The 24,807-nt window shown below is 39.6% G+C and overlaps 1 protein-coding gene across 9 annotated transcripts in view; it reads right to left on the minus strand.

Annotated features, from left to right (window-relative positions):
- Positions 1 to 24,807, minus strand: part of BPTF (bromodomain PHD finger transcription factor) — an 85,639-nt gene that overhangs the window by 29,188 nt on the left and 31,644 nt on the right. For 8 of the 9 annotated variants that reach the window (XM_048490794.1, XM_048490793.1, XM_048490790.1 and 5 more), the window contains exons 3-16: positions 20,753 to 20,976; positions 15,419 to 15,628; positions 11,923 to 12,102; positions 10,558 to 10,731; positions 10,251 to 10,426; positions 9,499 to 9,854; positions 9,197 to 9,328; positions 8,972 to 9,101; positions 7,244 to 7,379; positions 5,975 to 6,220; positions 3,199 to 5,557; positions 1,748 to 1,872; positions 349 to 477; positions 83 to 233 (exon numbers count right to left, since the gene is read on the minus strand). In XM_048490794.1, coding sequence (XP_048346751.1) covers positions 83 to 233; positions 349 to 477; positions 1,748 to 1,872; positions 3,199 to 5,557; positions 5,975 to 6,220; positions 7,244 to 7,379; positions 8,972 to 9,101; positions 9,197 to 9,328; positions 9,499 to 9,854; positions 10,251 to 10,426; positions 10,558 to 10,731; positions 11,923 to 12,102; positions 15,419 to 15,628; positions 20,753 to 20,976 — 4,728 coding nt within the window. The remainder of the gene's footprint in view (positions 1 to 82; positions 234 to 348; positions 478 to 1,747; positions 1,873 to 3,198; positions 5,558 to 5,974; positions 6,221 to 7,243; positions 7,380 to 8,971; positions 9,102 to 9,196; positions 9,329 to 9,498; positions 9,855 to 10,250; positions 10,427 to 10,557; positions 10,732 to 11,922; positions 12,103 to 15,418; positions 15,629 to 20,752; positions 20,977 to 24,807) is intronic. The other variant, XM_048490786.1, reaches the window with a different exon arrangement.

Genomic DNA, 24,807 nt, shown 5'->3' on the forward strand with positions numbered 1-24,807 from the left:
TTTTCTTCTGGCGCAAGGAGTCTTCTTCCAATGAAATCAGTTAAATGTCTTCATTCACTTGAATAAATAACAAACAATTTACCTTTCAGCAAATGCTTTTATTTCCCAGAGTTCCAATTCCTCCTCCGCAACCCAAGTTTCAATTATCACAGGGCCTGTTTGCTTTGGAGTTTCTGGCCTTTTAGGCCTCAGTGCACTTGATCGAAGACCTTTCCTTTGCGGTGTAGGAGTTTCTTTAGAAAAACATAAATTTTCAGCTTAAATGTTAATAGAGATTATCATAAAATAAGATCGCCCTGTGTGTTCACAGTTGTCTACAAACAGAGACACTTTTACAAACAAATTTACCTTTAGGGGCCTCTGGAACTCCAATGGGGCAAATAATTTTCCGTATACAATATTCTGATCGAATTCCGTAAGGTCCAACATCTCTCCGCTTGATTATTTCAGTTGTTGTAATTTCTGTTTCTGATGTTTCTAGAACAGTTTCAATTTTTATATATTTATAAGTTTAATATTTTAAATCATTTCATCACAAAATTCTGGACCACTTACTCTGAAGTATCTTGGCTTGTGTTATATGAGTTTTAGTAAAAGACAACACAGATTTGGCTCACAATTTTAAAAATCAAGGGCAAAAACACCTCAGTATTACTTTCAAATAGCCTAAACTGCTATAATTCAAAATTTAACTACTGGTAAATAATGACTTATTTTCAGTCTTTAATCACAAGGTTATCTTTAATGCTACGGAGACAACTTCACTTAGCAGTCTGGTGGTGATCGTGGACTCCAGGTTTTCCTTGGAGGCTCAGGTCACCAAAAAGGCCCAGACGGCTTTTTATCATCTCTGCCAGGCTCGACAATTGACCCCATATCTCTCCTGTTTTGACTTGGCCACAGTAATCTATGCAATGGTCACCTCCAGATTGGATTATTGTAACTCACTATACGGTGGCCTGCCCTTGATTCTGATCCAGAAATTAAAACTTGTTGAACATACGGCCGCTAGGCTCCTGGCTGGAGTCTCTAGCAGGAACCATATAACACCTCTCCTTTGTCACCTTCACTGGCTCCCTATTGAGTACCAGGTCATTTTCAAAGTATTGTTTTTGACCTTTAAAGCCGTGAGCAGTCTTGGATCCACATACCTTAGGGCCCGCCTTTCCCCATATTGCCCAATTAGGTCCCTCCGCTCCTCAGACAAGAACCTACAGGTAATCCCTGACCCGAAAACTATCCAGCTGGCCTCAACTAGGGCAAGGGCTTATTCTGTCCTGGCCCCTACCTGGTGGAATATGATCCCGCATGAGATCAGGGCCCTGTGGGATTTGAGTGCTTTCCACAGGGTTTGTAAGATGGAGCTATTCCGCTGGGCTTTTCCTAGAGGCTAGCCCGGCTAACATCTGGGCTAACATCCTTTATTGGCCTCCCACGGATTAAAAGGGTTTCAAGTTGTCATCTTGTTATTTCAAGGTTCTATAACTATATTGATGTTTTTATACTATGTGGGATTTCAATGTTGTTTTAATTGGAGTTTTATGCTCTGTATTGCTGCCCAGAGCCCTTCAGGGATTGGTGGGGTAAAATTTAACAAATAAATAAATAAAAACCTGGTTCATAAAAATAGACTGCCACTTGAACAAACTGAAATTCATCTAGCATGTTAGCAAGTTTTGAAGGCATCGTATTTAAGTATTACCAGTTCTCTTGTAAACAAGTGATGAGTATTTCTTTAAAAGACTACCTGTACGTGTTGTTCCTCCACCTGGTAGGGGTTTGGAAGCCATATCATCCCATCTTAGACATGCCCACAGTAACCGCAACATGAGGCTCACCCCAGCCAATGATTTTACGGTTTGAAGCCGGTATCTAAAGAAATTCATAGTCAGTCTAAAATTGCACACTTCTGCTGTAATAAAATACACAGCTCAAAATGTCAGGAGTCCGTTACTTTCCTTACAGTAATATAGAAGAAGAAGAAGAAGAAGAAGAAGAAGAAGAAGAAGAAGAAGAAGAAGAAGAAGAAGAAGAAGAAGAAGAAGAAGAAGAAGAGGAGGAGGAGGAGGAGGAGGAGGAGGAGGAGGAGGAGGAGTTTGGATTTATATCCCCCCTTTCTCTCCTGTAGGAGACTCAAAGAGGCTTACAATCTCCTTTCCCTTCCCCCCTCATAACAAGCACCCTGTTAGGTGGGTGGGGCTGAGAGAGCTCCGAGAAGCTGTGACTAGCCCAAGGTCACCCAGCTGATGTGTGTGGGAATGTACAGGCTAATCTAGTTCACCAGATAAGCCTCCACAGCTCAAGCGGCAGAGCTGGGAATCAAACCTGGTTCCTCCAGATCAGAGTGCACCTGCTCTTAGCCACTGCTCTTAGCCACTAGTGGCACCTGCTGGCATTTATTACTCCATGTCCAACCTTGCTAATTACAACTTTATGAACATAAATGAGTACCTCTTAAACTGATAACCACGTCATACATTCTTACATTTTCCTACAGTAAATAGTATTTTTCTACACCCTATACAAAATGCTGTCTTATGAGGACTGTAGATATTTGTACTCGATAATTCTGAACAGTAAGGTACATGATAATGTGCATCTAATAGACTGCTGTAATACTTACATTCTTGTCTTGCAAAAGGATATGTTCCTACTCAAGAATTAATTTTGGAAAACTTTCATTGAATACTGATAAAACAAATTTGACAAATATAAACTTATTTTTAATATCACTTGTCAAGTCTTGTGTCTAGGTAGCAGACACTAGAAAAAGGTTATCTGTTTTCAGAAACTCAAATAATTTACCCACACAATTTTAAGTGCCTCTCTAAACAAATGAGGCAACATTTTAGGCTAGTTTGCAATGGAGGTATTTAGCATCCCTTTTGAAACCTAGCCCTTAGGGCCCATGGAAGGTGTAAGAAACGGCTAGCTGTGCAGGGCCCACAGTGGACAGTGTGTCTTTCCCCACTTCAGTTCTACTCCAATTACTGTATATATGTATGTAGTTCTCCTACATGAACAAAACTGAAAAAAGAACGCTGTAAATGGAGCTCAATCTTTTGAGAGAAAATAATACAGGCTTAAGATTTAAACAGGTGTGAAGCTTTCACAATAGAATATTTATACCAATGTAGTTTACATACTGAAAATTCTCCCCCTCAAAAGTAATATTTTTTTTAAAAAAGGAGTTACTACCTCCACGTGATGCCAAAAGTTGGTCTTGGGGATGGATATGGCCAAATATCCAAAGCAGGTTTTGCAGTGTAGTTGAAACAGGGAACCTCTCTGATCCCTCCTTTTCTGGCCAGCTTCTTTAGGTCATCATTGGGCAAAACAAATATGCTCTTCTTACTGCTTTTGGTAACAAACTTCCTATAAGATGGCAAGGCTGTTCCAGAACGAGTCTTTTTAGGTCTGGAAAATTTCATCAGCTTCACTCTGTCTCTTGTGGAATACTCCTTGCTGACTGTCATAGAAGTCACCAAGGTTCCTCCCGGAACAGTCACAGAATCTGTCACCTTTGTTGTAACCACAGTTTTACTGTGCTCCTTTACTGAAATCATATCACCATCACTGTCTGCAGGAGGACTGGTAAGCTTTGTTACAGTGGTCGTGGTGGTCGTGGTTACAGTGGATATGGAACAATTTTCAGAGGATGACACCATGCTTTCTTTGTCATCCTTGGTGGCTGTCAGTTCTGATATTTTATAAATAGTTTTGGATTCAGTAGAAACAGTGGATGTGGTGGTCACTTCTGTGACAACCGCTTTTACTGTGTTTTCTCCATTGATGTTTTCAACTTTGCTGTAAGTCTGTATTCCGTTCTGATCAACGAAGTCATTACTCAAGCTGGATTCCTCACCAGAAATTACAGGCGACAGGGCAGCTTTCTTGACACAAGGAGGGTTGATTTCTGTGCTTTCTGTTTTGCTATGTATGCTGTTCTCATTACATGGCACGCGGGTGTTATCAACAGGGCTAAATCTTTCTGGCGAATGTTGCTTCTTTCCAATATTCTGGGAAGTGTTATCTTGAGGTGAAACACTGTCTCCAGAATCACCATCCAAATCCATAGCATTCTGTGCACACAATTCACTGTCCAAGTCGTTTTTTCCATCTGTGTCTTCCATACCAATATCGCCATTCATAAATGGTTTTACAGGTTCATTGGAAGAAAATGGCTTCATTGAAATATTGCTTTTATTAATATTATTGACTATAGAATCAATATTACTCTCAGTTTGTGAAATCGATTCTCTTTTTAAGCAATCCTCATTAGACAGTACTTTAAAATCAGCATCTTTTCCATTAATGCGAAATGTTGCTGATTTTTCTTTTTCAGTTCCAATATCTAATTCGCCATTTTTATTATTATTTTTGTCAGCAATACTTTTTAACTGATCAAAACATTTGTTTATGGAACTTTGAGGGACAAACTTTTCCTGATCTTGCTTTTCCCCATTTGTTTCAGCTATTTTAGATTTAACTACCTCATCAATAATATTTGCTCCAATCATGTCAGGAATCTGGGCCTCATATGCCTTTTCTGAAATGAATTCGGTGTGTAGTGGCTTTAATTTCCCAAGAGTTTGTTTCTGATTTAACAAAATTTTGTTTTCAGATGTTTCTTCGTTATTTTCCTGAGTACCCTCTTTTCCATCATTTCTTTGCTCTTCAGAATGATCTTCTAAACTGCAAGCATCTACAGAATCACAGTCCTGTTTTTCATAGTTTAATGTTTCATGTCCTTCCACAGTTGAAGATCCAACATCTTTGCAAATGTTTTCAGTAAGAACTGACGGAACATTTTCACACTGAATTTTTGTTGCATTTTTTTCTTCTGAGCCTTCTGCTATGTCTTTTAAGGTCCCACCTTCACAAGCTTCTTTGCTTTCCATTGGTTTAGCACTCTCCATGATGGAGTTATCAATCTCTGCTCCCTTATTCTGTCCTTGAATTTTGTCAGTATCCATTGGTTCAGGCCTATTTTCACTAGTATCCTTCACTACCAAGCTTTGGGTATCAGGGCACTGAACTGAAGCTGCACCTGTAGCCCCTTCTAATAGTCTATTCAAACATGGCAAAGATTGCACTGATTCATTGGTTTTGGTAACACAGAGATTGCTAGATGATGAGTTGTCCTGAACTGGATCCTCACTTGGATTTGTACCTGAAAGATGGGTTTCATTTTGGAAAGTTAAATCCATCTGTTTTTCATCTGCTGCCTTAGTTATTTGTGGGTCATCTACATTCTTTTGTGGACTCAGAGGTTTACAGCCTGAAGAGCTGGTGTTAACTTTAAGCTTTATTCTTTCTAGTCGCTGTTTTTCCTCCAGCGTAAACTGTTTCACTCTCCTTTCAAGCAGTCCATCTAATTTTGATGTTTTTACTTTCTTTTTATAACAAGTTCTTAAGTGAAACCCCTCACTGACATTGATTAAATCAGCACTAATGGTGGTTTCTTCATATTTCACAGTGGTATCTATTTTTGCTTCATCTACTTCCATAGGTTCCTCCTTGATATCTTTATCATTTTCATCCAGGTCTTTCTTCACTGAAAATAAATTATTTTTAATTAGTAAAGCCATTTTGTAATGAATGTACGTAAATGTTGGTCTAAGTCATGGATGGTCATGTATTTTCTTATATACACATTAAAAAACTGCATAGAAACTGGATGCTCCAACACAGTCTTAGCATGCATATCAAATCCATAACGATTTATACAAAGAGGAATAAAGTCTCAATAGAATCAGCGGAATAAGTGATTAACTGCAATCTTATGCAGAGTTATCCAATTCTAATCCCACTCGTTTCAATGGAACTTTGGACAGGATTTCATTAGATAACATTCGCAGATTTAGTCACATTTAGATATACCAGAATTTTCCTTGACTGTTTTGATTCTCCCTAGCAACATAAGTAAAGATAAATATTCACCCACCCACCAAATGGTTAAAGTGTCTATTACCTTCTTCCACATGATCTGAATTTTCCAAATTGCTGTCAATTTCAGTTTTCTCTTCTTTCATTTCACTTTCTTCCTTTGTTTGACCCTTCCTTGTGGCCACAAAGTTTTCAATTTCGTTTTGGTCCTTCTTGTGTAGTTCATTTTTTATTTTATCCTTCAAGGAGCCAGACTCTATTTTTAGTTTTGGCAGATGTTTTCTTTTATCCAGTTCACACTGTTTTTCTGAGATGGTATCGTCACTCTTTGCTGGTAAGAAATTACATATGGGAGTTAACATAAAACTGCTTCTAACCCTAATGCCAGTAACTCAGAAATGGAACCACAAATTAAAATGTAAACCAGCAGCACTGTCAAGTACCCAAAATTCAGAATTCTGAGAGAAGCAGCAGAAGAATGTGTATTTGAGCATCCATTTTTCTTACCATTTCTAAAATGCTATTTCATTTAATAGTAAGTAATAGCACTGTTCATCCCCCCCCCCCCCCAAGGAACTAATTATTTCAGGTACTGTGACTGGTTAGGAGACGTACTAAAAAGCTATTTCCAGTCACTATTGTGGTAGTCTAAGTGAAAGAATCCAGTCATTTCTACGCCAAAAATGCCACAGTCAGAATTCAGATTCAGAACATTTTTCTTGTCAAACCTATGGACTACCAAAATCAACTGATTGTGGTGGGTTTTCCGGGCTGTGTGATACAGTCTTCCCACTGTGATAAACCTCTGAAGATGCCAGCCACAGATGCAGGCGAAACGTTAGGAACAAGATCCACCAGTCCACGGCCACACAGCCTGGAAAACTCACCACAACCAGTTGAATCTGGCCATGAAAGCCTTCAACTATACCAAAATCAAGTTTTCCCTTTTACAGCAGCCCCCTATCCTGTGTCCCATGCTATTTCTGATGTTCTCTAACCCACAGGAACAGATTTTGGAGGCAAATGGACTACAATAAATGGTGGAAGAGATCCATTCCACAAATGGTCTTCTGGATCTGAGCCCATCAATGAAGAAAAATTAAATTACTTTGTGAATTCATACTAAATGCAGCATTAAGATTATTTCTGACAGCACATTATACACAAACTAATGAAACGCATACATACAAATTCATCAGACTATGAATTATAACATCTTCTGGAGTATTTGCATGGATATTAAATGATTGATAAGTTATAAAAGAATTTGAAAATAAAGTGTTGAATGAGTATTGATGTAGTCAGCTGAACAAAGCAATAAACTATTTGTGAAATAAAGATTTCTTATACTTACCGGGTAGCGATTTCCTGTAATTAACATTAGTATTTCCTGGTAATCTGGGCACAAATCTATGAACATGTGTTTTACTAATCCAGATCCATCCACCATATCCCGTTACTCTATATTCTTCTCCTTTTTGTTTCCAAACCTGTTAACATTATGGAAACTGATTTTGAAATAAATGTACTTGAAGAGCTTACACATATCACAGTACCATCCACAAATAAAATGGGTTTGTCTGAGGGCAGCCTCCGCACCCCCACAGTTACTAGAAGTGAACAGGGCTAGCTGAAGCAGCCTGCCTGGCAGTAGTCTGCACACAGCAGAATCTGGCCCCATCGGTCAGTCAACACAGCTAGGCAGCCTGACAAAGAAGAGAAAAACAGCTACTGCATGGGGTGGCTCTGAGTCTCACAGCCCGATCCAGAGGGTGATGGCAGTGTGTGCAGTGGCTGGGGATGGCACTGCCTCACCCTCTCCAAAGAGGCATTCAGCAGTGCAGCTGGCAGGAAAACAAAGGACACCTCCTGTTGGCCACAAAAAGCCCTATTTAGGGCAACTGCTTACACCACCTTTTTTTTGGTGGCATCAGTCTATGCTGTGATTTAAATTATACGTCACTGTAGCCTGAACTATTCATGCTTCAAAGACCTGAATTATTCATTTTACAGTGGTACTGAGTTGTGCTGGGAATTCTGTACATTGCAATTTGCTCTGCTGGGCTTTCAAAAGTGTCCTCCACCTTGTGTTTCTAAAAATGGAGATTCTCTAATTTGACATAAGTTTTGATGGGCTTGCCCTGCCAGAATGGCCCTGAGTTCTGCTGGCCTTGCAGAAGCACCCCCCTTTTCAGCAAGACCATTATACTGTTTTGCTGGGCTTGCTGAAATATTCCCTTGTGCTTAAGATGGTTCTACTGAACTGTATATTGATTCTGCTGGGTTTGCAACTGTGATTAACACTGTTGTGTTAGGCTTTGGCAGACTGCTTTTGTTTTATTTAAACAAAACTCTGGGATTCTCCGTTTTGACACTGCCTCTGCAGGGCTTGCAAAAAGTACTCCCATGTTTAATTTTGTTCTGTTAGGATTCTCTAGTTTGATATTAGTTCTGTTGGGGTTGCCAATTGGCTTGTAGTTCTGCTAGGATTCCTGGGTCCTGCTTTGGTCCTTGTAAACCTGTGTTGGTCCTTGTCATGGGCTGCATTGACCAGTGGTTGCTAGAGGAATGCCTCTTTGCTTTTGCCCTGGAGAGAAGTCCTTCCCCAGCAGAAACTATGGAGGATGGATGGGCACCTTCTTTGGGAGCCCACAGAATTGGACTCATAACTCCTCCTCCTTAAACTTAGGGGTTCTTCTGTGGACCGGCATCAGCAGCTCTGCTGCAAATTTGGTGCCTCTAATTGAAAAAAAACAGCTTTCCCAGACCCCCAGACCTCTCCCCATAGGCTGGAAGGCTAAATAATTTTAGATTCTTGAATAAAACCCAAATCCAAATACCATATTAGAATTTGGGGATATCAAAAATACCAATACTTTCTGACCTCAATATATTTAAATCCAAAAAAAGATTTTTTAATGTGTGCTCCTACCAAAAAGTCCAATAAGAATCAAGCTATCTCTCTCTGTCTCAATTTACCCTAAGATAATATTGCCTATTCTACATGCTTAAACTTAAATGGCAGCAAAAATTCACTAGAAAGGTTTAAACTTTCAACAAGACCACTGTGCTGGAACCATACCTGGTGTTTAATTGGAAATGTATACTTCACCCATGTTGCTTGTTGCATGGTTTCTTCCTCCTCCTGCTTTCTTTCCTTTTTTTTAAACTTCTCCTTTTCTTCTCTTTCAATAGATGTCATTCTACGTAGCCTAATAACACAGAAAATATATTGCCAAGTATTAGGCCTTCCAGTCAGCTACATAATCATTTGAATTTCAGCTGTAAGTTGTGATTTACACCTTACCTGGTGTGCCCTAAGGACTCCCTCCAAATTGGCAGCATGACAACTGGTTTAATCGCACACTCTAATATAGCCAAAGCTAATGCAAATTCTCTAGGTTTGCTACACATTTGAACAGCCTTGATCCAATTAGACCTGCAGTGGCAAAAACATGAAACCTTTAAAGTTTTTTCTGCATTTGAAAATATCTTAAATTATTAAAACACTGGACCAGTAGTTATGAAAATGGTCTAAGTAACACAAATATAAGAGTTTCTACAGCAAATATGTAATACTACAGAAATGAAAAACAGAAATGAGTTCACCTGTGGGAAGCCCAGTTGGGGTGAAGGAATGAGGACGGGATGCTGTTCTCTAACTGAATTATTGTTAGCCTCAGAGTGGATATTGTAAGAACTTTTGACCCATGAACAGATCCATTCCATTTGAATTCCCCAGCTGGACTCAGACAGAATTTATGAGAGAGGTGCCGTCTCTTGTCATGGTCTTCCCGATGCTGATGTTTGTTCAAAGCAAATGAATTTGTGGCATATTGGTTGTGGTAGACTCGATATTTCCCTTCTTGGCCTAGCTTGAAATAATTGTTGATATTTCCTTTCATCACTATTTCTTTTTTGGTGTTAAATCGAGCGATTTCCCCTTGGGAATTAACCACAAGGACCTTATCAAAGGGGGAAAAAAATTAAAATTATACTCCTGATTTAAAATTATCTTCAGAACTGTAAATACTGATATTTAAAAGCGGTTAGATCCAATGCTCTTTTAACACTTGTAGATGGCATTTTCATCAGTTGGGGGGCGGGGGATAGATGATTGTGCCAATTGCCCCTTCCCAATTAGCATTACTGAAATTCTTGACCCGCAACCACAACACAAATAATTTTGTATTCTAGGGCCAAAAAATAAAATAAACTCTATTGCATTTGAGATTGGTCTTGGTGTCCTACCAAAAGTTCTAGGCTGCACTCTTCACTTGGCGTCACTAGTAGCAAGAATGCTTCTGAAGTAATTAATATAATTTGGAGGGTTTAAAATATTTTTTTAATGATCTCCCAACCTCTTTGCCTTCTTTGAATAGCTTATTTGCTTCATGTGCAGCAGCAGCAACCTGTTGACTCTTCAGCTGGCTGAGCTTGCTATCTGGATTCCGCAGCCTCGTGACCATTCGTGTTGAGCCAGGGGTACTTCTTCCCATGCTTGGAGAGTCACTTCTTTCACCATTAGATTTGTCCCCTAATTAAAAAAAAACTTATTTGAACCAGTACTACACAAGAAGGAAATCTGTCTACATTTTTCTTTATACAGAAACCATGCCATTAACGACGACACCAGAATATGCTGGCAACCGGCTGCAATATTTTTACCTAGCTCCTCTGAGCTCTGGGATCCTACTTCAATGTTTTCCACTTCATCAGATGTCTTCATAGATTCACTCTGCATAGAATTTAGCTCATTGCTACTAGTGTTTTCAGAATCAGGCAAGAGGGCTTCAGTAGATGACCCAACATCCAGGCTAGAAATAGTCTTAGTCGTTTCATCTACAAAACAGAACTACTTTAGGTCAAGAACACTTCAAACTGTAAATTGGAAATAAAATTAGGGTCTGAAGCTGCTGAAATGCCAACAGAACAAGATAAATTCCAATGTTAGTTTAACATATCAAACACAATGTATGCATTTAACTTTACACGCAGACAAATGGAGTATATCTACTCCCACGCATATCCCAAAATAAGTGGTAATTTTTTTCCTTATGGCAATCATAAATAGTTTCACCTAGTTGCCTATGACAAGTAAGAATGATCTCTAACTGGTCAATAGATATATCAGGTAATTCCCCAGCACTGCTATGCCACATGGGAGAAGATCTAGTGGACCACAACCAATTCATTTAGAGCAACTTAGATGATAGAATGTGAGATGGTCACCAGATCCTGCTGTTACTGAAATGTCCCCTGACCATAGATGGTCAGACACTAGGACCTAGCAGACTGCTTCCTTCTTCCACCCTTCATGGATATGCAGAAGTTTGCAATGGCTGTGAATGCAGGTCAGCAACTTGACTGACTTATCTGAAAGTCTGCCTTCCTACAGGGAGTTTTATCACCACTAACATTCCTGAGACACAAGACAGAATATTGTCCAAACCCTATTTTAAAGAAAATGGCACTGAAATAAGGGAAGCTATATGGAGTGCCTCTAACAGTTCAATCCTATAAACACTTTCCCCAATGAATAAATCTAAATAGGATTCTGAGCAGACCATTTTAGGATTGCTCTCTTATTTATTCAGAAAGCCCCATGTAAGTAAATTCCTCCAAACACAGCCCTATCCTACTTTCTAAGTAGCAGCAGGTTTGAGATTACAAATTAATATTTTTCTCAAGAAAGCATGTGCAAAGATTCTGTTGTCTATCTGTAGGATCCCCGTCATCCTGTGTGTCTGGTGTTTGCATACCTCCTCCCAGGAAGCGAGAAAGCACCATGCTGAAAGTCCAGTAAAACTAAGCAAAACATATCGAACTGGTGCTCTTCAGTGGGAGTCATATTCTCTGAAGGTGAGAAAAGCTGCTTGGAAAAACTAGACTCACTGCACTTGAACTACTATGTAGGGATTTGCAGAATTAGAAGAATATTTGGTCCCATTAAATTTACAGTTAGATACATGATGCCCAATACTGTTACCAAATTTCACCCTCCCTTCACTTAAGAACCTTCACTCTCTGTACCTGAGACATCTCTGGAGACCTCTGCTGCCAATTTCTTCACTGCCTCATTATCATCCATTTCTGACTCACACACTGTTGTGTTCTTCCCTTCAGAGGCATTAGTCTCTCCCACAGAAATGTTTGAGTTGCTGCCTCCAATAGGTGATGCTTCAGAGCTACTTTTATCCACGTCTGCTGGTTCTACAATAAAAGAAGTAACAGAACTGTAAAGATATTCTTAAAACTGGCTTACCAAGAGGGCTAATGTATCAGTTAAGTTCACTGAAGCCGCTTACAGTGTGTATAATGTCACTGGAGAAGGATGGCTGATCCTGAAGTGAGAAAATGTCTGCCTAGATTACAAAATATTAACAAATCCATGATTTTTTTAACTCCATGATTTTTTCCCAATTAAACAGTGATAATGATAGTTCACCAATCATTATATTGGAAGTGGATAAGGCCTTCTTTAGAGGGCTTGTCATTAGTACATCATCCTATCTTAGAAACAAACATAAGGAAAATTGTATGGCAAGGTTAGATGAAATAACAAAATTAAAGTTGGAACACAAAAAGATCAAAGCAATATTTAAGAAGCAAAGGAAAACTGCAGGTGATTGAAGCAGACAGACAGACAGACAGACAGACAGACAGACAGACAGACGATGATAGATAAGATCATAAGAACAAGCCAGCTGGACCAGACCAGAGTCCATCTAGTCCAGCATTCTGCTACTCGCAGTGGCCCACCAGGTGCCTTTGGGAGCTCACATGCAGGATGTGAAAGCAATGGCCTTCTGCTGCTGCTGCTCCTGAGCACCTGGTCTGTTAAGGCATTTGCAATCTCAGATCAAAGAGGATCAAGATTGATAGCCATAAATCGACTTCTCCTCCATAAATCTGTCCAAGCCCCTTTTAAAGCTATCCAGGTTAGGGGCCATCACCACCTCTGTGGCAGCTTATTCCAAACACCAATCACACGTTGCGTGAAGAAGTGTTTCCTTTTATTAGTCCTAATTCTTCCCCCCAGCATTTTCAATGAATGCCCCCTGGTTCTAGTATTGTGAGAAAGAAAGAAACATTTCTCTCTGTCAACATTTTCTACCCCATGCATAATTTTATAGACTTCAATCATATCCCCACTCAGATGTCTCCTCTCCAAACTAAAGAGTCCCAAACGCTGCAGCCTCTCCTCATAAGGAAGGTGCTCCAATCCTTCAATCATCCTCGTTGCCCTCTATGTCTTCAATATCCTTTTTGAGATGTGGCGACCAGAACTGAACACAGTACTCCAAGTGCGGTTGCACCACTGCTTTATATAAGGGCATGACAATCTTTGCAGTTTTATTATCAATTCCTTTCCTAATTATCCCCAGCATAGAGTTTGCCTTTTTCACAGCTGCCATGCATTGAGTTGACATTCCCATGGAACTATCAATTAAGATGCCCAAATCCCTTTCCTGGTCTGTGACTGATAGCACTGACCCCTGTAGCGTGTATGTGAAGTATGGATGGATGGATGGATGGATGGATGGATGGATGGATGGATGGATGGATGGATGGATGGATGGATGGATGGATGGATGGATGGATGGATGGATGGATGGATGGATGGATGGATGGATGGATGGATGGATGGATGGATGGATGGATGGATGACAGAATTGAATCAGGAAAATCAGAATTGGATCAGGAAAATCAAAACCACTCCCAAAATTACATATTTGGGAATTAAATTAAGCAAAACAAAGACTAACTTGTTGGACAATAATTTTAAATTAAGAACTGCAGAAATAAAAACAAATTCACCCTTTGGATTACTTTCAGTTTAGCAATTCTAAATTAGATAAACACAGCAAGATGATATTATCAAAATTATATAATCTTTAAATTACCAATTATTCTTTCAGATAAACTATCAAACAGTGGCTATTTATGGTATATTTATGGGGCAGTAAAAAGCAAAATACATTTTGCAAAATACATTTTGCAATGGCAATATACAGTAAATAATGAAAAAACTTTCACTACCTTGAAATTTCAGTATTTCTAATTTAAAATTATATCATTAAACTGCATGATTGATATGGATAACAAAATGAGTGCGTGGATTTCAGGATACTTCAGAAAAAGCCATTATACAGTATTATGTAAAGAGGTCATTGAAAACCTTTTTATGTGCACACAAAAATACAAGCAAAAGAGTATACAATAATGAAAGTTAGATTATTAATAGTTTATTGAAGATTTAGGGTATTTATAAGAAAAAATTGTCACCTGGTGTCTTTCAACTGGTGTCAATGAGATCTTGATAAATTGCAAAATTTTAAATTTAACTAATTTGCACTACCTTGAAATTTCAGGAAAATGATCACCTAAGCAGTGGCAATATACAGTGGTTTGATTTCTTAAGAGCTATTTGAATAAAAGTGTATGCAGAGGTTTAGGAATAAGAAAATTATTAACATTTGAAGTAACTATATGACAAAACAAGAGCAACTATTTTCTAATATCTGTGAAATTTTATATAAAGAAAGTAGCAACTCAAAACAATAATTTCAGTCTTATGGGGAAAAGACTTGAAATTAATATTTATTTTAACACAGTTTATTTTTCTATTTCTCTAAATTTCAAAAAAATGTAATAAAGATGCTTTATCAATGACACTTGAAATCACACAAAATAGCAAAAATGTATGAAAAATCATATGACATGTTAATATGGGAAACTACCAAATGCAGACAATTTGCATATGTGATGGGTGTGCAGCCAGGCCAAAAAATACTGGTTATCAGTTGTAAACATTATGAATTATGAATTAAAATAAAGGGAAGTCTCCTATGCCATCACTAAAAAGATAATGTTTATGGAATGTTTGCCATTGCCTTCCCCAGTCACCTACACTTTACCCCCAGCAAGCTGGGTACTCAATTTACTGACCTCAGAAGGATGGAAGGCTGAGTCAACCTTGGGCCAGCTATTTGAAACTGATTTTGGTTGGGACTGAACTCAGGACATGAGAAGTACTTTGACTGAATTACTGAGGCTTACCACTCTGTGCCCCGGAGCTCCTGAAACTGTAGATTAAATATGCATTTCCCTAAATCTCTGAGGTCATTGTGTTAAACTCTATACCCATATTTCGGGGGGGGGGGGTCAAACTATGATCTTTCATATGATAACAGCTGCTAGAATTACCTTTGCAAGATACTGGAAGTCAGATAATATCCCGTGAAATGTAAAAAAAACCTGACATTCTTAAAAAGAGAAGAATATATCTCAATGGAATAGTTTGGCAAGCTTTTTAAAGTTTTGCTCAACTGATGTATTAAGTGGAGTATAAAGATTTCAGTCTAATGTTATCTGAAAGATTTGTTAATTTGTATTTCTGTTAATTTATTACATAATCTTAAATTTAAAAAGTTCTATTCTAAAACACCAAAACGTTAATAAAGTACAGAACATATGGAACGAATAGCACTGCAACAAACAAATTAATTGAATTCTTTGTCGTTACCTTCCTTCCTTTCTTTCTCAGAGCTTTCTTCAGGTGGTATATCTTTGTTTACATCAAGCTGCTCCTTTGAAAGTTCCTCTTTGCTGGTATCTGTATCTGTGTTGTCTTTATTCTCAATACTGGCCTTTTCCTTTTCCATTTCATCAGCTGTTGAGCTTTTGTCTTCCAGAATTTCTCCTTTTCTGATCCTGATTGCATCCAGAATTTCTTCTAAATTAAAAAAGAAAAACTCAACCAGTGCAAGCTTCAGCAGCTGAAGAGCAGAGAATGAAGGACCACACAGCAAGTACTATGGGGTGCAACAGAGTTTGCCTCCTCGCTCCTTCCTGGAACATCAGTCTGTGCCACTGACCCATTATAAAGACCTGTGTAATAAGGCAGCTGAGTACACAATTAAGGGTATAGGTACAATTTCGGCAGTACTTATGTTATAGTACCTCCCATCTTTAAGCTGTGGGTATTAACTGTACATCTTTGCTCAAAACAACAGCCAATATAAAATGCTAGCAAGATGTTAGCGAACATGAATCAGTAAGTAGCAATTATGTAGAATAATTTGATAATATGTGAGTATAGTACTCCCAAAAATTCTACACACTGATGTCTCCAATATGAATCTGGGTATAAATGGAAACAGATTTAATAAAAGTGAGTGGGAAGTTGATAGCAAACAAATTCAGGGCTCTCTAAAACGGGATATGGTTAGTCTCACTCCTGATCTCAATTTCATTGCTGCAATGTTTTTAAAGATTCAAGACCAGAAATCAATTTGGCTGGAGATAAAAGTTTCCCAAAAATAGGATCACCAAGTCTCTTCAAAGAGAGGCAGCAGGTACTGTAAACTATGGGCAGATGGTCTCTCCCCCTTCACCCCACAGTTTATGTCGCTAGTCACTCCTATGTATTCAAAGCTCCAGAACACCATGCAGCCAAAAACCTATCTGACTGGAAAGAAACACAAACCAAATAAAAAGGACCAACTCCGGCCTTTTGCCAAACATAACAAATTCAAAAGGGATTACCACCAGTGAATAATATGGGGCATCTAGTCTTACTCTGGCCTGCCTATATTGAGACAATGCGGTGTAATGATTAGAATGTCAGACTAGGATCTGGGAGGCCCAGGTTTGAATATCCATCTTGCCATTGTAGCTTGCTAAGTGACTTTGGACCAATCTTACACTCTCACCCTGACCAAGCTCACAGGTTTGTTGTTGTGAGGATAAAATGGTGTAGAGAAGAATCATGTAAGCTAACTTGGGTTCCCATTGGATAGAAAGCTGGGGTATAGATGAAGTAAACAAATAAACAAAATGTTATTTTAAGGAGTTCTTTCTCCCACAAATCAATGGACATTGTAAAGACCATTTTAATTTACAAAACATTAAGCAACTTGATTGTAAACAAACAATGGAGGATTTATTCTAAAAAATTCAAGCTGTGTAAAGCAATCAAGTCAAAAGATATCTGGAAGGGCACCAGAAGAAGGATCACATTTTGTCCACAGGAGAACAACAAAAAATTGGATTTCCAGTACCTTCTAGGAGAATAAACACTTTGCATATAAAGAAAGATGCTGGACACAGAAGAATGGATCGGAACATTTGTTTGTCCATTGTGGAATGTGCATTACTCCAGTGCTAGAAACAAAACCAGACTATTTCAATGATCACCACAGGAAAGCACGGCACAGTGAAAGACTATCTCTGTGCAAATGCAATAAAGCCTCAAGATTGAAGCCTATATAAAAAATACATCAATTATTGGTCACAGTGACACTAACAGGATATTAAATGAACTATCAGTGATGAAAATGTCACCTCTGTACACCATGTCAACAAAAGATTTCAGCTCCCAGAAAAGTCTTGTTTGAAGTCCGTTTTCATAGTGAATTCACACTACCAGTCGACTTAACAGACTTGCAAACTCAGCAGGTTGAAGAACATACGCTGAGTTCATTCTCTACATTCCTTAACCAAAAATATTCTCCTCAGAGTCCTAGCAAGCAAGTACGGAATACAAGATTTCATACAACTTGACTGACATTATCAGAGCTCCCATATCTTGTAAAGTGAAAATAAATTCAAATTTAAAAGTAGCTGACTGCATAATGCAGCTTCACTTGAAAACAGTTCATGGCAATCACAATTATGATCAAGGCTCTCATATGAGACCTACAGGGAAAAAAATAGGAAAAACAGAATAAAGATAGACGCTGATGATGTTTTGACTACTTGACAGCCTAATTCTAAAAATGATCCCAAAACCTGAAATTTGTGCAAGAACTGAGCTTACCACTGGAGGGTCAAAAAGATCCCAAATAAAACTATGTTCAGAACAAAGCCCAAAGCAGGTTAGAGAATGTGATACCTCATGAACAGCTGCTGAGATTAAAACACGAGCTAAGAAATAGTTGTTAAATAGAAGAAACTGGCTATAACATCTTTATAACAAGTGCCAATGCAGAAGAGGAAAGAGCGGGTTCCCCGGTGACGTAGCCTGAAGGAAAATGCTATGCTCATGAAAAAGAATGTAGGAATTCTTGTAACTGTTCAGAGAGCAACTAAAAATGACTGTTAACAGGGGAAGAAGGGGGTGAATTCCATTGGCATATATTATCTCTACACTGGTAGGAGAAAAACCGCACTGAACAATCTGAACAAGAGAAGTCTGGGAGAGGAGGCAAAATATGAAGATTGTTTTAGAATATTTATTTTCATCCATGGAAGTCTCAGGGATACAGTAAAGAAGCAGTGACTGGATAGGACAATGCTGTTACAATGCTATTAATAATATTATTACAATTAATATTTTAATGCTATTACAATGCTATTGTAAAACAAAAGCACTCCATGAACAAATGTAAATGATAGAACATGAACGTACTGTGCAAATCAAAATGCCGTAACCAGTCCTGTAGTAACGACTCATTAAGACATTTCTGATTGAAAGTGACATTTCACAAATTGACATTTTAACATGCATGTTTTTGTTATGTAATATTCACAATAAAAATTACAATGTGAATGCTTTGAATGCATTTTAATCTTGTTTCCTAATGATAAGTTGAAAATCAAGTTGTCAAGTTGTCAGTTAAGACTAGATCTAAAGAGAACATTCCAAGTACCCTTTCAGCATAGGGCTGCTAAATCTTACATTCTTGATGTTTACAAAAATTATCATATACGATAAGTAATAAATAAAACGATAGCTGACCAGCCCAATCCAGAGTAGGGGGATTCAAACCCATCTCTGCAGCTGGTCCAGCCCTGCACCGGCGTGGATGCCCATCCTGCTGGTGCAAGGAGCAAACGTGCCAGCAGAGGGGCAACTTATCCTGGCAGGTGGACACCACATGACTCTGCAGTGCCCAACACAGAAGCTGCCATCTGTCTCTAGGTTCACTGGTGCAGAAAGCTGCGTGAACATGCGTGTTCCACAGTGTGCGTGGCGCCAACCTTAATCAGTTTCCACTGCCTGCCCAGTCGTTGTACCGATAAAGCTGGCGTCGGAGATACGCCACATCTTTCATGGCGTATCTCCATTTTCTCCTATGGGCGATTTTTGGCAACTGGTTGGGTTTTTCCCCTTTTCCTTTGAAGAGGGTGGGAAAGCATCAGAGTGGGACCATCCCTACCTGCCCAATCTAGATTGGACTGTAAGTCACATTCTGAGTACTTGGAAGATCCTTTTGGATTGGATCCAGAAAATTGTGTGCAGAGCTCTGCCTGCAGGGTGAAATCAGTGAAAATCACACACACACAAAAAGCAGAATGCCCTTCCAGTCATGTAAGAGGAATTTGAATGCATCCAACCCACTGTGTTTACTACTGCAGCTAATAAAGAGGCATAAGCTATCCAACTGGGCATAAGCTATCCAACTGATAGGCATAAGCTATCCAACTGATAGGCATGGATGTAAAAATCCAGCTGCACAGAGGAAGGAGGAGGGGGTGACTTCTTTTCTCCTCACTTGCAAGCCCCTCTGCCACAAAAAGCCACTTCAGAGGGTCTGAAACTTTCTGGGGGATGGGGGGGGGGGAGGCTAAAGAACAAATGCCCAGAAGCTCCTTTTATTTTTGTTTTGTCCTTTCTGAATTCCTTGCTTTGCAGTAGACGTTCTCACCAGCTTCAGGAATGTTTTTATATGTACCAGCTGTATACAAAATTTCTGAGACAAATTTACACTCATTTCAAGGCTATTTAGATTGTTTATGCCAGTGGTCTTCAAACTATAGGTCACAAATATTAGGTGGATTGCAAGGTTTTGATGCCAGTGAGGCCATATCTCTGGGCTCTCTTATTCCTGGTTTTGTGACTGTGCTGTCTAATCTTTGCCGTTCCAGTGGATTCCATGCTGCTTCCTGGAAATTAAAACATAGGGCCTGGGTTTGGAAATGTTGAAGATAGGATATGTAAGTCTCCAGGATATGCCGTCAATGTCTTCTACAGACTATGCAAACTGATGACTGAATGTGCATAAACTAAGAGCAATACTGCACTGTAATTCAACTGAATGAAAATTATATTGTTTCATTAAATGTTGCCAAAAAATTCAGTCAGTTTTAAGGTTTAAGTTAAGGCATCAGCTATAACCAAGAGAGGTAGTTAAGTAATTTGAAAATAGTTTTTTGTAGCACCAAAATTCTGACATGTGTTGAGGAAACACCTTTCTTTTGTAATCTAAGATCCCTAAGATGATGGCGGCATATGACATCTAGCCTTTGCAGCTTTCTACCTACTTAGAAAAAGATGTCAAGGTCTATTTGACAGTGTAAATCTGTGCAGCAGCATATTATTATTTTTAGAGTATTTCTATACTGTTTTTATTGTTCTTATCCAGTCAGTTCCCTATGGGAAAGATGGCATTATAAAACATTACAAAAATAAAAATAAATTGAGGTCCCTGAGGGGAAAGCCACACAAGCAAGTCCAAAGCACTACTCTGTCTTATAAACTGCCTGCAACAAATCCAGTGCTTTTCCAGAAACAGCAACAAAACTGTGTGTGTGTGTGTAGGGGGGGGGGGGTTAACTCTGAGCTTCTGTCTGTCTATTCTCCACCGTAACAATTTAGTGGAACCTTCTCAAATAAATCTGAAGTATTACAAATGTCAGAGTCACTATATAAGGAAATTTCAGGGAATAGTCACTTCCTATACATAAGTCTAATTCATAAAACCAGGCCTTCTTTATTTGTATCAGTCATGCAACTTCTTTTAAAAAAATAATCTTTGGTGAGATGGGAATTAATGAAATTCAAATCAGAAAGGACATGTTTGGCAATACAAAGCTGCAATTAGCAATTCGGGATTTTAGTTAAGCAGATTCTTACCGTTTGCTGCTGCAAGGAAAGATTTGTTGCTACCTCGTGCTTTATTGGTAAGGTCTTCTGTTATATCCATATGCCGATAAACTTCATCACGCATTTCTTCCAGAGTTTTGCAGAGATCCATTTCCCAGTAATCTTTGTCAAGGCATTCAATTAATTCTGCCAGTTGGACTTTTGTGCTATAGTACCAAATTTTCTTATCTTTCTCACATTCTGAATCTTCTTCTCTGTGACAGTAACAGAATAATTGTTTGTGAGAAAAGATAAACATAAACAATATAGAACTCTGTTCTTTTGCAAAATAAACAGGAAGAATGACAGCTTCATAAGAGTTTGCTGTAAACTAGAATGCTTTTTCAGTTTACTAAACCCTAGTCACCAAATTGCTAAAAAAGCCATTATGATGAATAACTGCTAAAATATCAACATGATATCCAGAACTGATTGGCGCAACAAAGACTTGCTACATCATTTCAGGACTTGCTGCCACAGAGCACAAATGCTGTCTTCTCATGTTCCTCACATAAATGAAAAGTAGGTATTCTTATACAATATCCCATATTGCAATCCAAAACTAATTTTGGTGAAGATCAAAAAACCACACAAGGGTTTATTATGATCTGTCCATTGATTGGAGAAGCAGATCACCTACACCAGGATGCGGTAGTTCTGTGGCTTCTTTCCCTCAGGAGTTAAGCACTCCTAAGAAAATGACACAAAGAAAACTAAAGGTGTTTTTTTTACTACTCAATGTTTTGTTCGATTTTAAAGCAACGCAGCCATTTTAATGGAAGAAATAATCTGTTTTTAGAATAAGATTGTTTACGGTGACAAGCCTTTTTTTACTGAACGAAAACAGCCTCGTAAGGTTTTGGTGATCTAGATTCATTTTGAACTATAAACCTTCCCCTCAGTTTCCAGGTGTTTTACAGGTAGTGAGTGTTTGAGTTTGCAGCTGTGAGGTATGTTTTGTGGTACACAAGCAGACTATTGAGATCAACTGACGCTGGATAAATATATAAATCACTAAGAAGAGAGATTTATTTACAGGCTGATTTTAAACGATCAAACCAGGAGCACAGATCTCCAAGTAGGCAAAGTAGAAACCTGGTTTAGGCACAAAAAATTAAAAGTGGTTATGACTTCAGAGAATAATGTGACTTTTCTACAATGCTTCCAGGCACAAGCAGACTTCTATTGACTAGCTACTAGGAGAGATCTCCTCTCACACTGGACTAAAAATGAGCACTCCCTTTTCTAAACTGCTCTGCCATAATACCCAGCAGAGCTATCTTTCACTTTGTCTGCTTTTTTTCCTGAGCCAGACCTAAGCTGTCACTGCTCCCTCCCTGAGGCAGAACTCATCTCTCTTTTCTCCTGTGTTCCCTCTACCATCTCATCCTCCTTGTTGAAGGTGACTGAATGCTGGAGCAGCACTTCTATAGGCTCATCTGACTGATTTTCACATCACACCAACATTGAGTAATTAATTATAAGACAGACTATTAAGGTCATAAGCATTATGTAGAGGCCCAAAATTTGGGTCAGCCTTGGTGGTCATTACTGACTGTACCACTTCTCCATCTCAAGGAGAGGTTGGATCATTCAGGCAAGTCTGACCTGTGAAAGCATTCAGGGTACAGTGACAAATCCTCCATTTTCGGTTGCAGTAGAAACAACAAATGTGTTTGCAGACTGTAGAATAAAAGATACAGGGCTGGATCTAGAGATCCATCAGTTCTTTATAAACCTCTCAGAGGCCATTTCTGAATCATATAAAGTTAATTCTCATTTCACTGTTATACTGCACACTATTTATGAAACAGAAAACAGATTTAAAGTTTCTTTTGATGTAAGTCTGGTGAAAAGGGGTCACAAGGTGGGATCACACTGTCAAAGACTTGAACTCCTTTTCCATTTCTGATAATATCCCTCTTAAAATCTAAGTTGGGTTACATTTGGACATACAGATGATGAGGAAGAATCCAGTTTTGAAGAATTTTAACTATTGTGTTTTAGCTTGGTTGCTGATTGAGCTAAGGTTTTTATACCTTTAAAGTTATTGTTGATACCATATTGTTTTTATTGACCCTCTTTTCCACTTACAGAGCTAGTTTACTGTTTTTCTTTGAAGGATCCATTGAATACTTACTGTGAAGGGTCTTTCTACTGTAGGTAAGGGAGACATCTTAGATGGGTGTCTTCTCCACCAATAGCAAGGAGGCAGGAAGTAGTTTTAACTTTTAACGGGTCACTTCCCCTTCTTTGCCCTCGAGGCCATTTTCCTTCAGTATCCTCATGACCTAGTAGTTGGTATCTGGAAGTGACCGTTTAACCAATTCTATAACTTGAAACACTAATAACTGTAAAAAACATAACTTAAGAGGCTCAGCGAGTTCTCAATTCAAACACTCATTCGTTCAGTCCAGGGGGGGTCAAGATGTCTCCCTTACCTACAGTAGAAAGACCCTTCACAGTAAGTATTCAATGGATCCTTCTACTGTAGGTGGGAGACATCTTAGATGGGACCTCCCCGAGCAGTGTCCCCAATTAGGGTGGGTCTCATTAATCCCCGATGATATGTTCTAACACCCTCCGGCCGAATGCCTTCTCTGCAGCGGCTAGAGAGTTCAGTTTGTAGTGTCTGGAGAACGTGGAAATCGAAGACCAGGTGGCGGCCTTACATATCTCTTCCACTGAGGCTCTGTTGCGGTATGCCGCGTTAGTTGCTGCACTCCTGGTAGAGTGTGCGGTAATGCCCGGTGGAATCGGAAGTGCTGCCGCTTTGTAAGCCTCTATGATGGTAGCTTTGAGCGTGGTGCTTATCGCCGCGGTTGACATAGGGGCCCCTATGTTTGGCAAGGCAATGTTGATGAAGAGGGTTTCAGATTTTCGAATGCCCTCAGTCCTGATTATGAACGCTTTGAGCGCTCGGCGGACGTCTAAGGTATGCCACTCCTTCTCTTTTGGATGCGAGGGGTTAGGCATGAAGTTAGGCACCACGATTTCCTGTTGAAGGTGAAATCTGGACAGAACTTTTGGAACAAAAGCTGGGTCCAGGCGCAGTATTACTTTATCTTGATGGAATATGCAGAATTTTGTGTTGATGGATAGCGCTCTCAACTCTGAGACCCGGCGTGCCGAGGTAATGGCCAGGAGAAACAAGGTTTTCATTCGCACCCACCGCAGGGGGATCGTTTGAATGGGTTCGAAGGGGTGTTTTGTTAGAGCCGTGAGCACCGCATGGAGTCGCCATGACGGAAACCTGTGTATGACCGGTGGTTGGGAGAGTTTCACACCTCTCAAGAAATTTACCACGTCTATGTGGCTCGCAATGGTGTTGCCTTCTACTGATCTACACACCGTCGATATTGCTGAGATCTGTCTTCTCAGTGTGGCGCAGCGGAGTCCCTTCTCGAAACCCTGTTGCAGGAACTGTAATATGTGTCGGATGGAAGGGGCCTCAGGGTCCAGGTCTCTACCCGCGCACCACCGGGCGAAGGTTCTCCATGAGGCATTGTAGATGTTGATAGTCGACCGTCTGCGTGCTGCCAGGATGGTGTTAGTTACTCCTGCAGAGTAGCCTCTCTGACTCAATTTTCTCCGTTCACACGCCAGGCGGTCAGCTTGAGCCAGCCTGGGTCTGGATGTGAGAGAGGCCCTTGCGTCAGAAGGTCTGGTGTCGTCGGTAGTGAGAGAGGTGGTTCTACTGACATCTCTAGGATTGTGGAGTACCACGGTCTCCTGGGCCACTTTGGCACGATGAGTATGACTTGTGCCTTTTCCGTTCTTATTTTTCGTAGAAGGCGTGTGATGAGCGGGAACGGTGGGAACGCATACAGTAGTACCTGTGGCCATGGTGCCGCTATGGCGTCCACCTCCAGGGCACTGTGGTGAGTGTATCTGCACATGAAGAGCTGCAGCTGCTTGTTTTCCGCTGTGGCAAACAGGTCTACCTTGGGTTGGCCTAGGCGTCGGCAGATCCATTGGAATACCTCTGGGTTTAACCTCCATTCGCCTTCCTGGACTTGCTGCCTGCTTAGCCAGTCTGCCTTGTC

This window comes from Sphaerodactylus townsendi, linkage group LG03 (assembly GCF_021028975.2).
Source record: "Sphaerodactylus townsendi isolate TG3544 linkage group LG03, MPM_Stown_v2.3, whole genome shotgun sequence".
In the NCBI taxonomy this organism is placed as follows: Eukaryota; Metazoa; Chordata; class Lepidosauria; order Squamata; family Sphaerodactylidae; genus Sphaerodactylus; species Sphaerodactylus townsendi.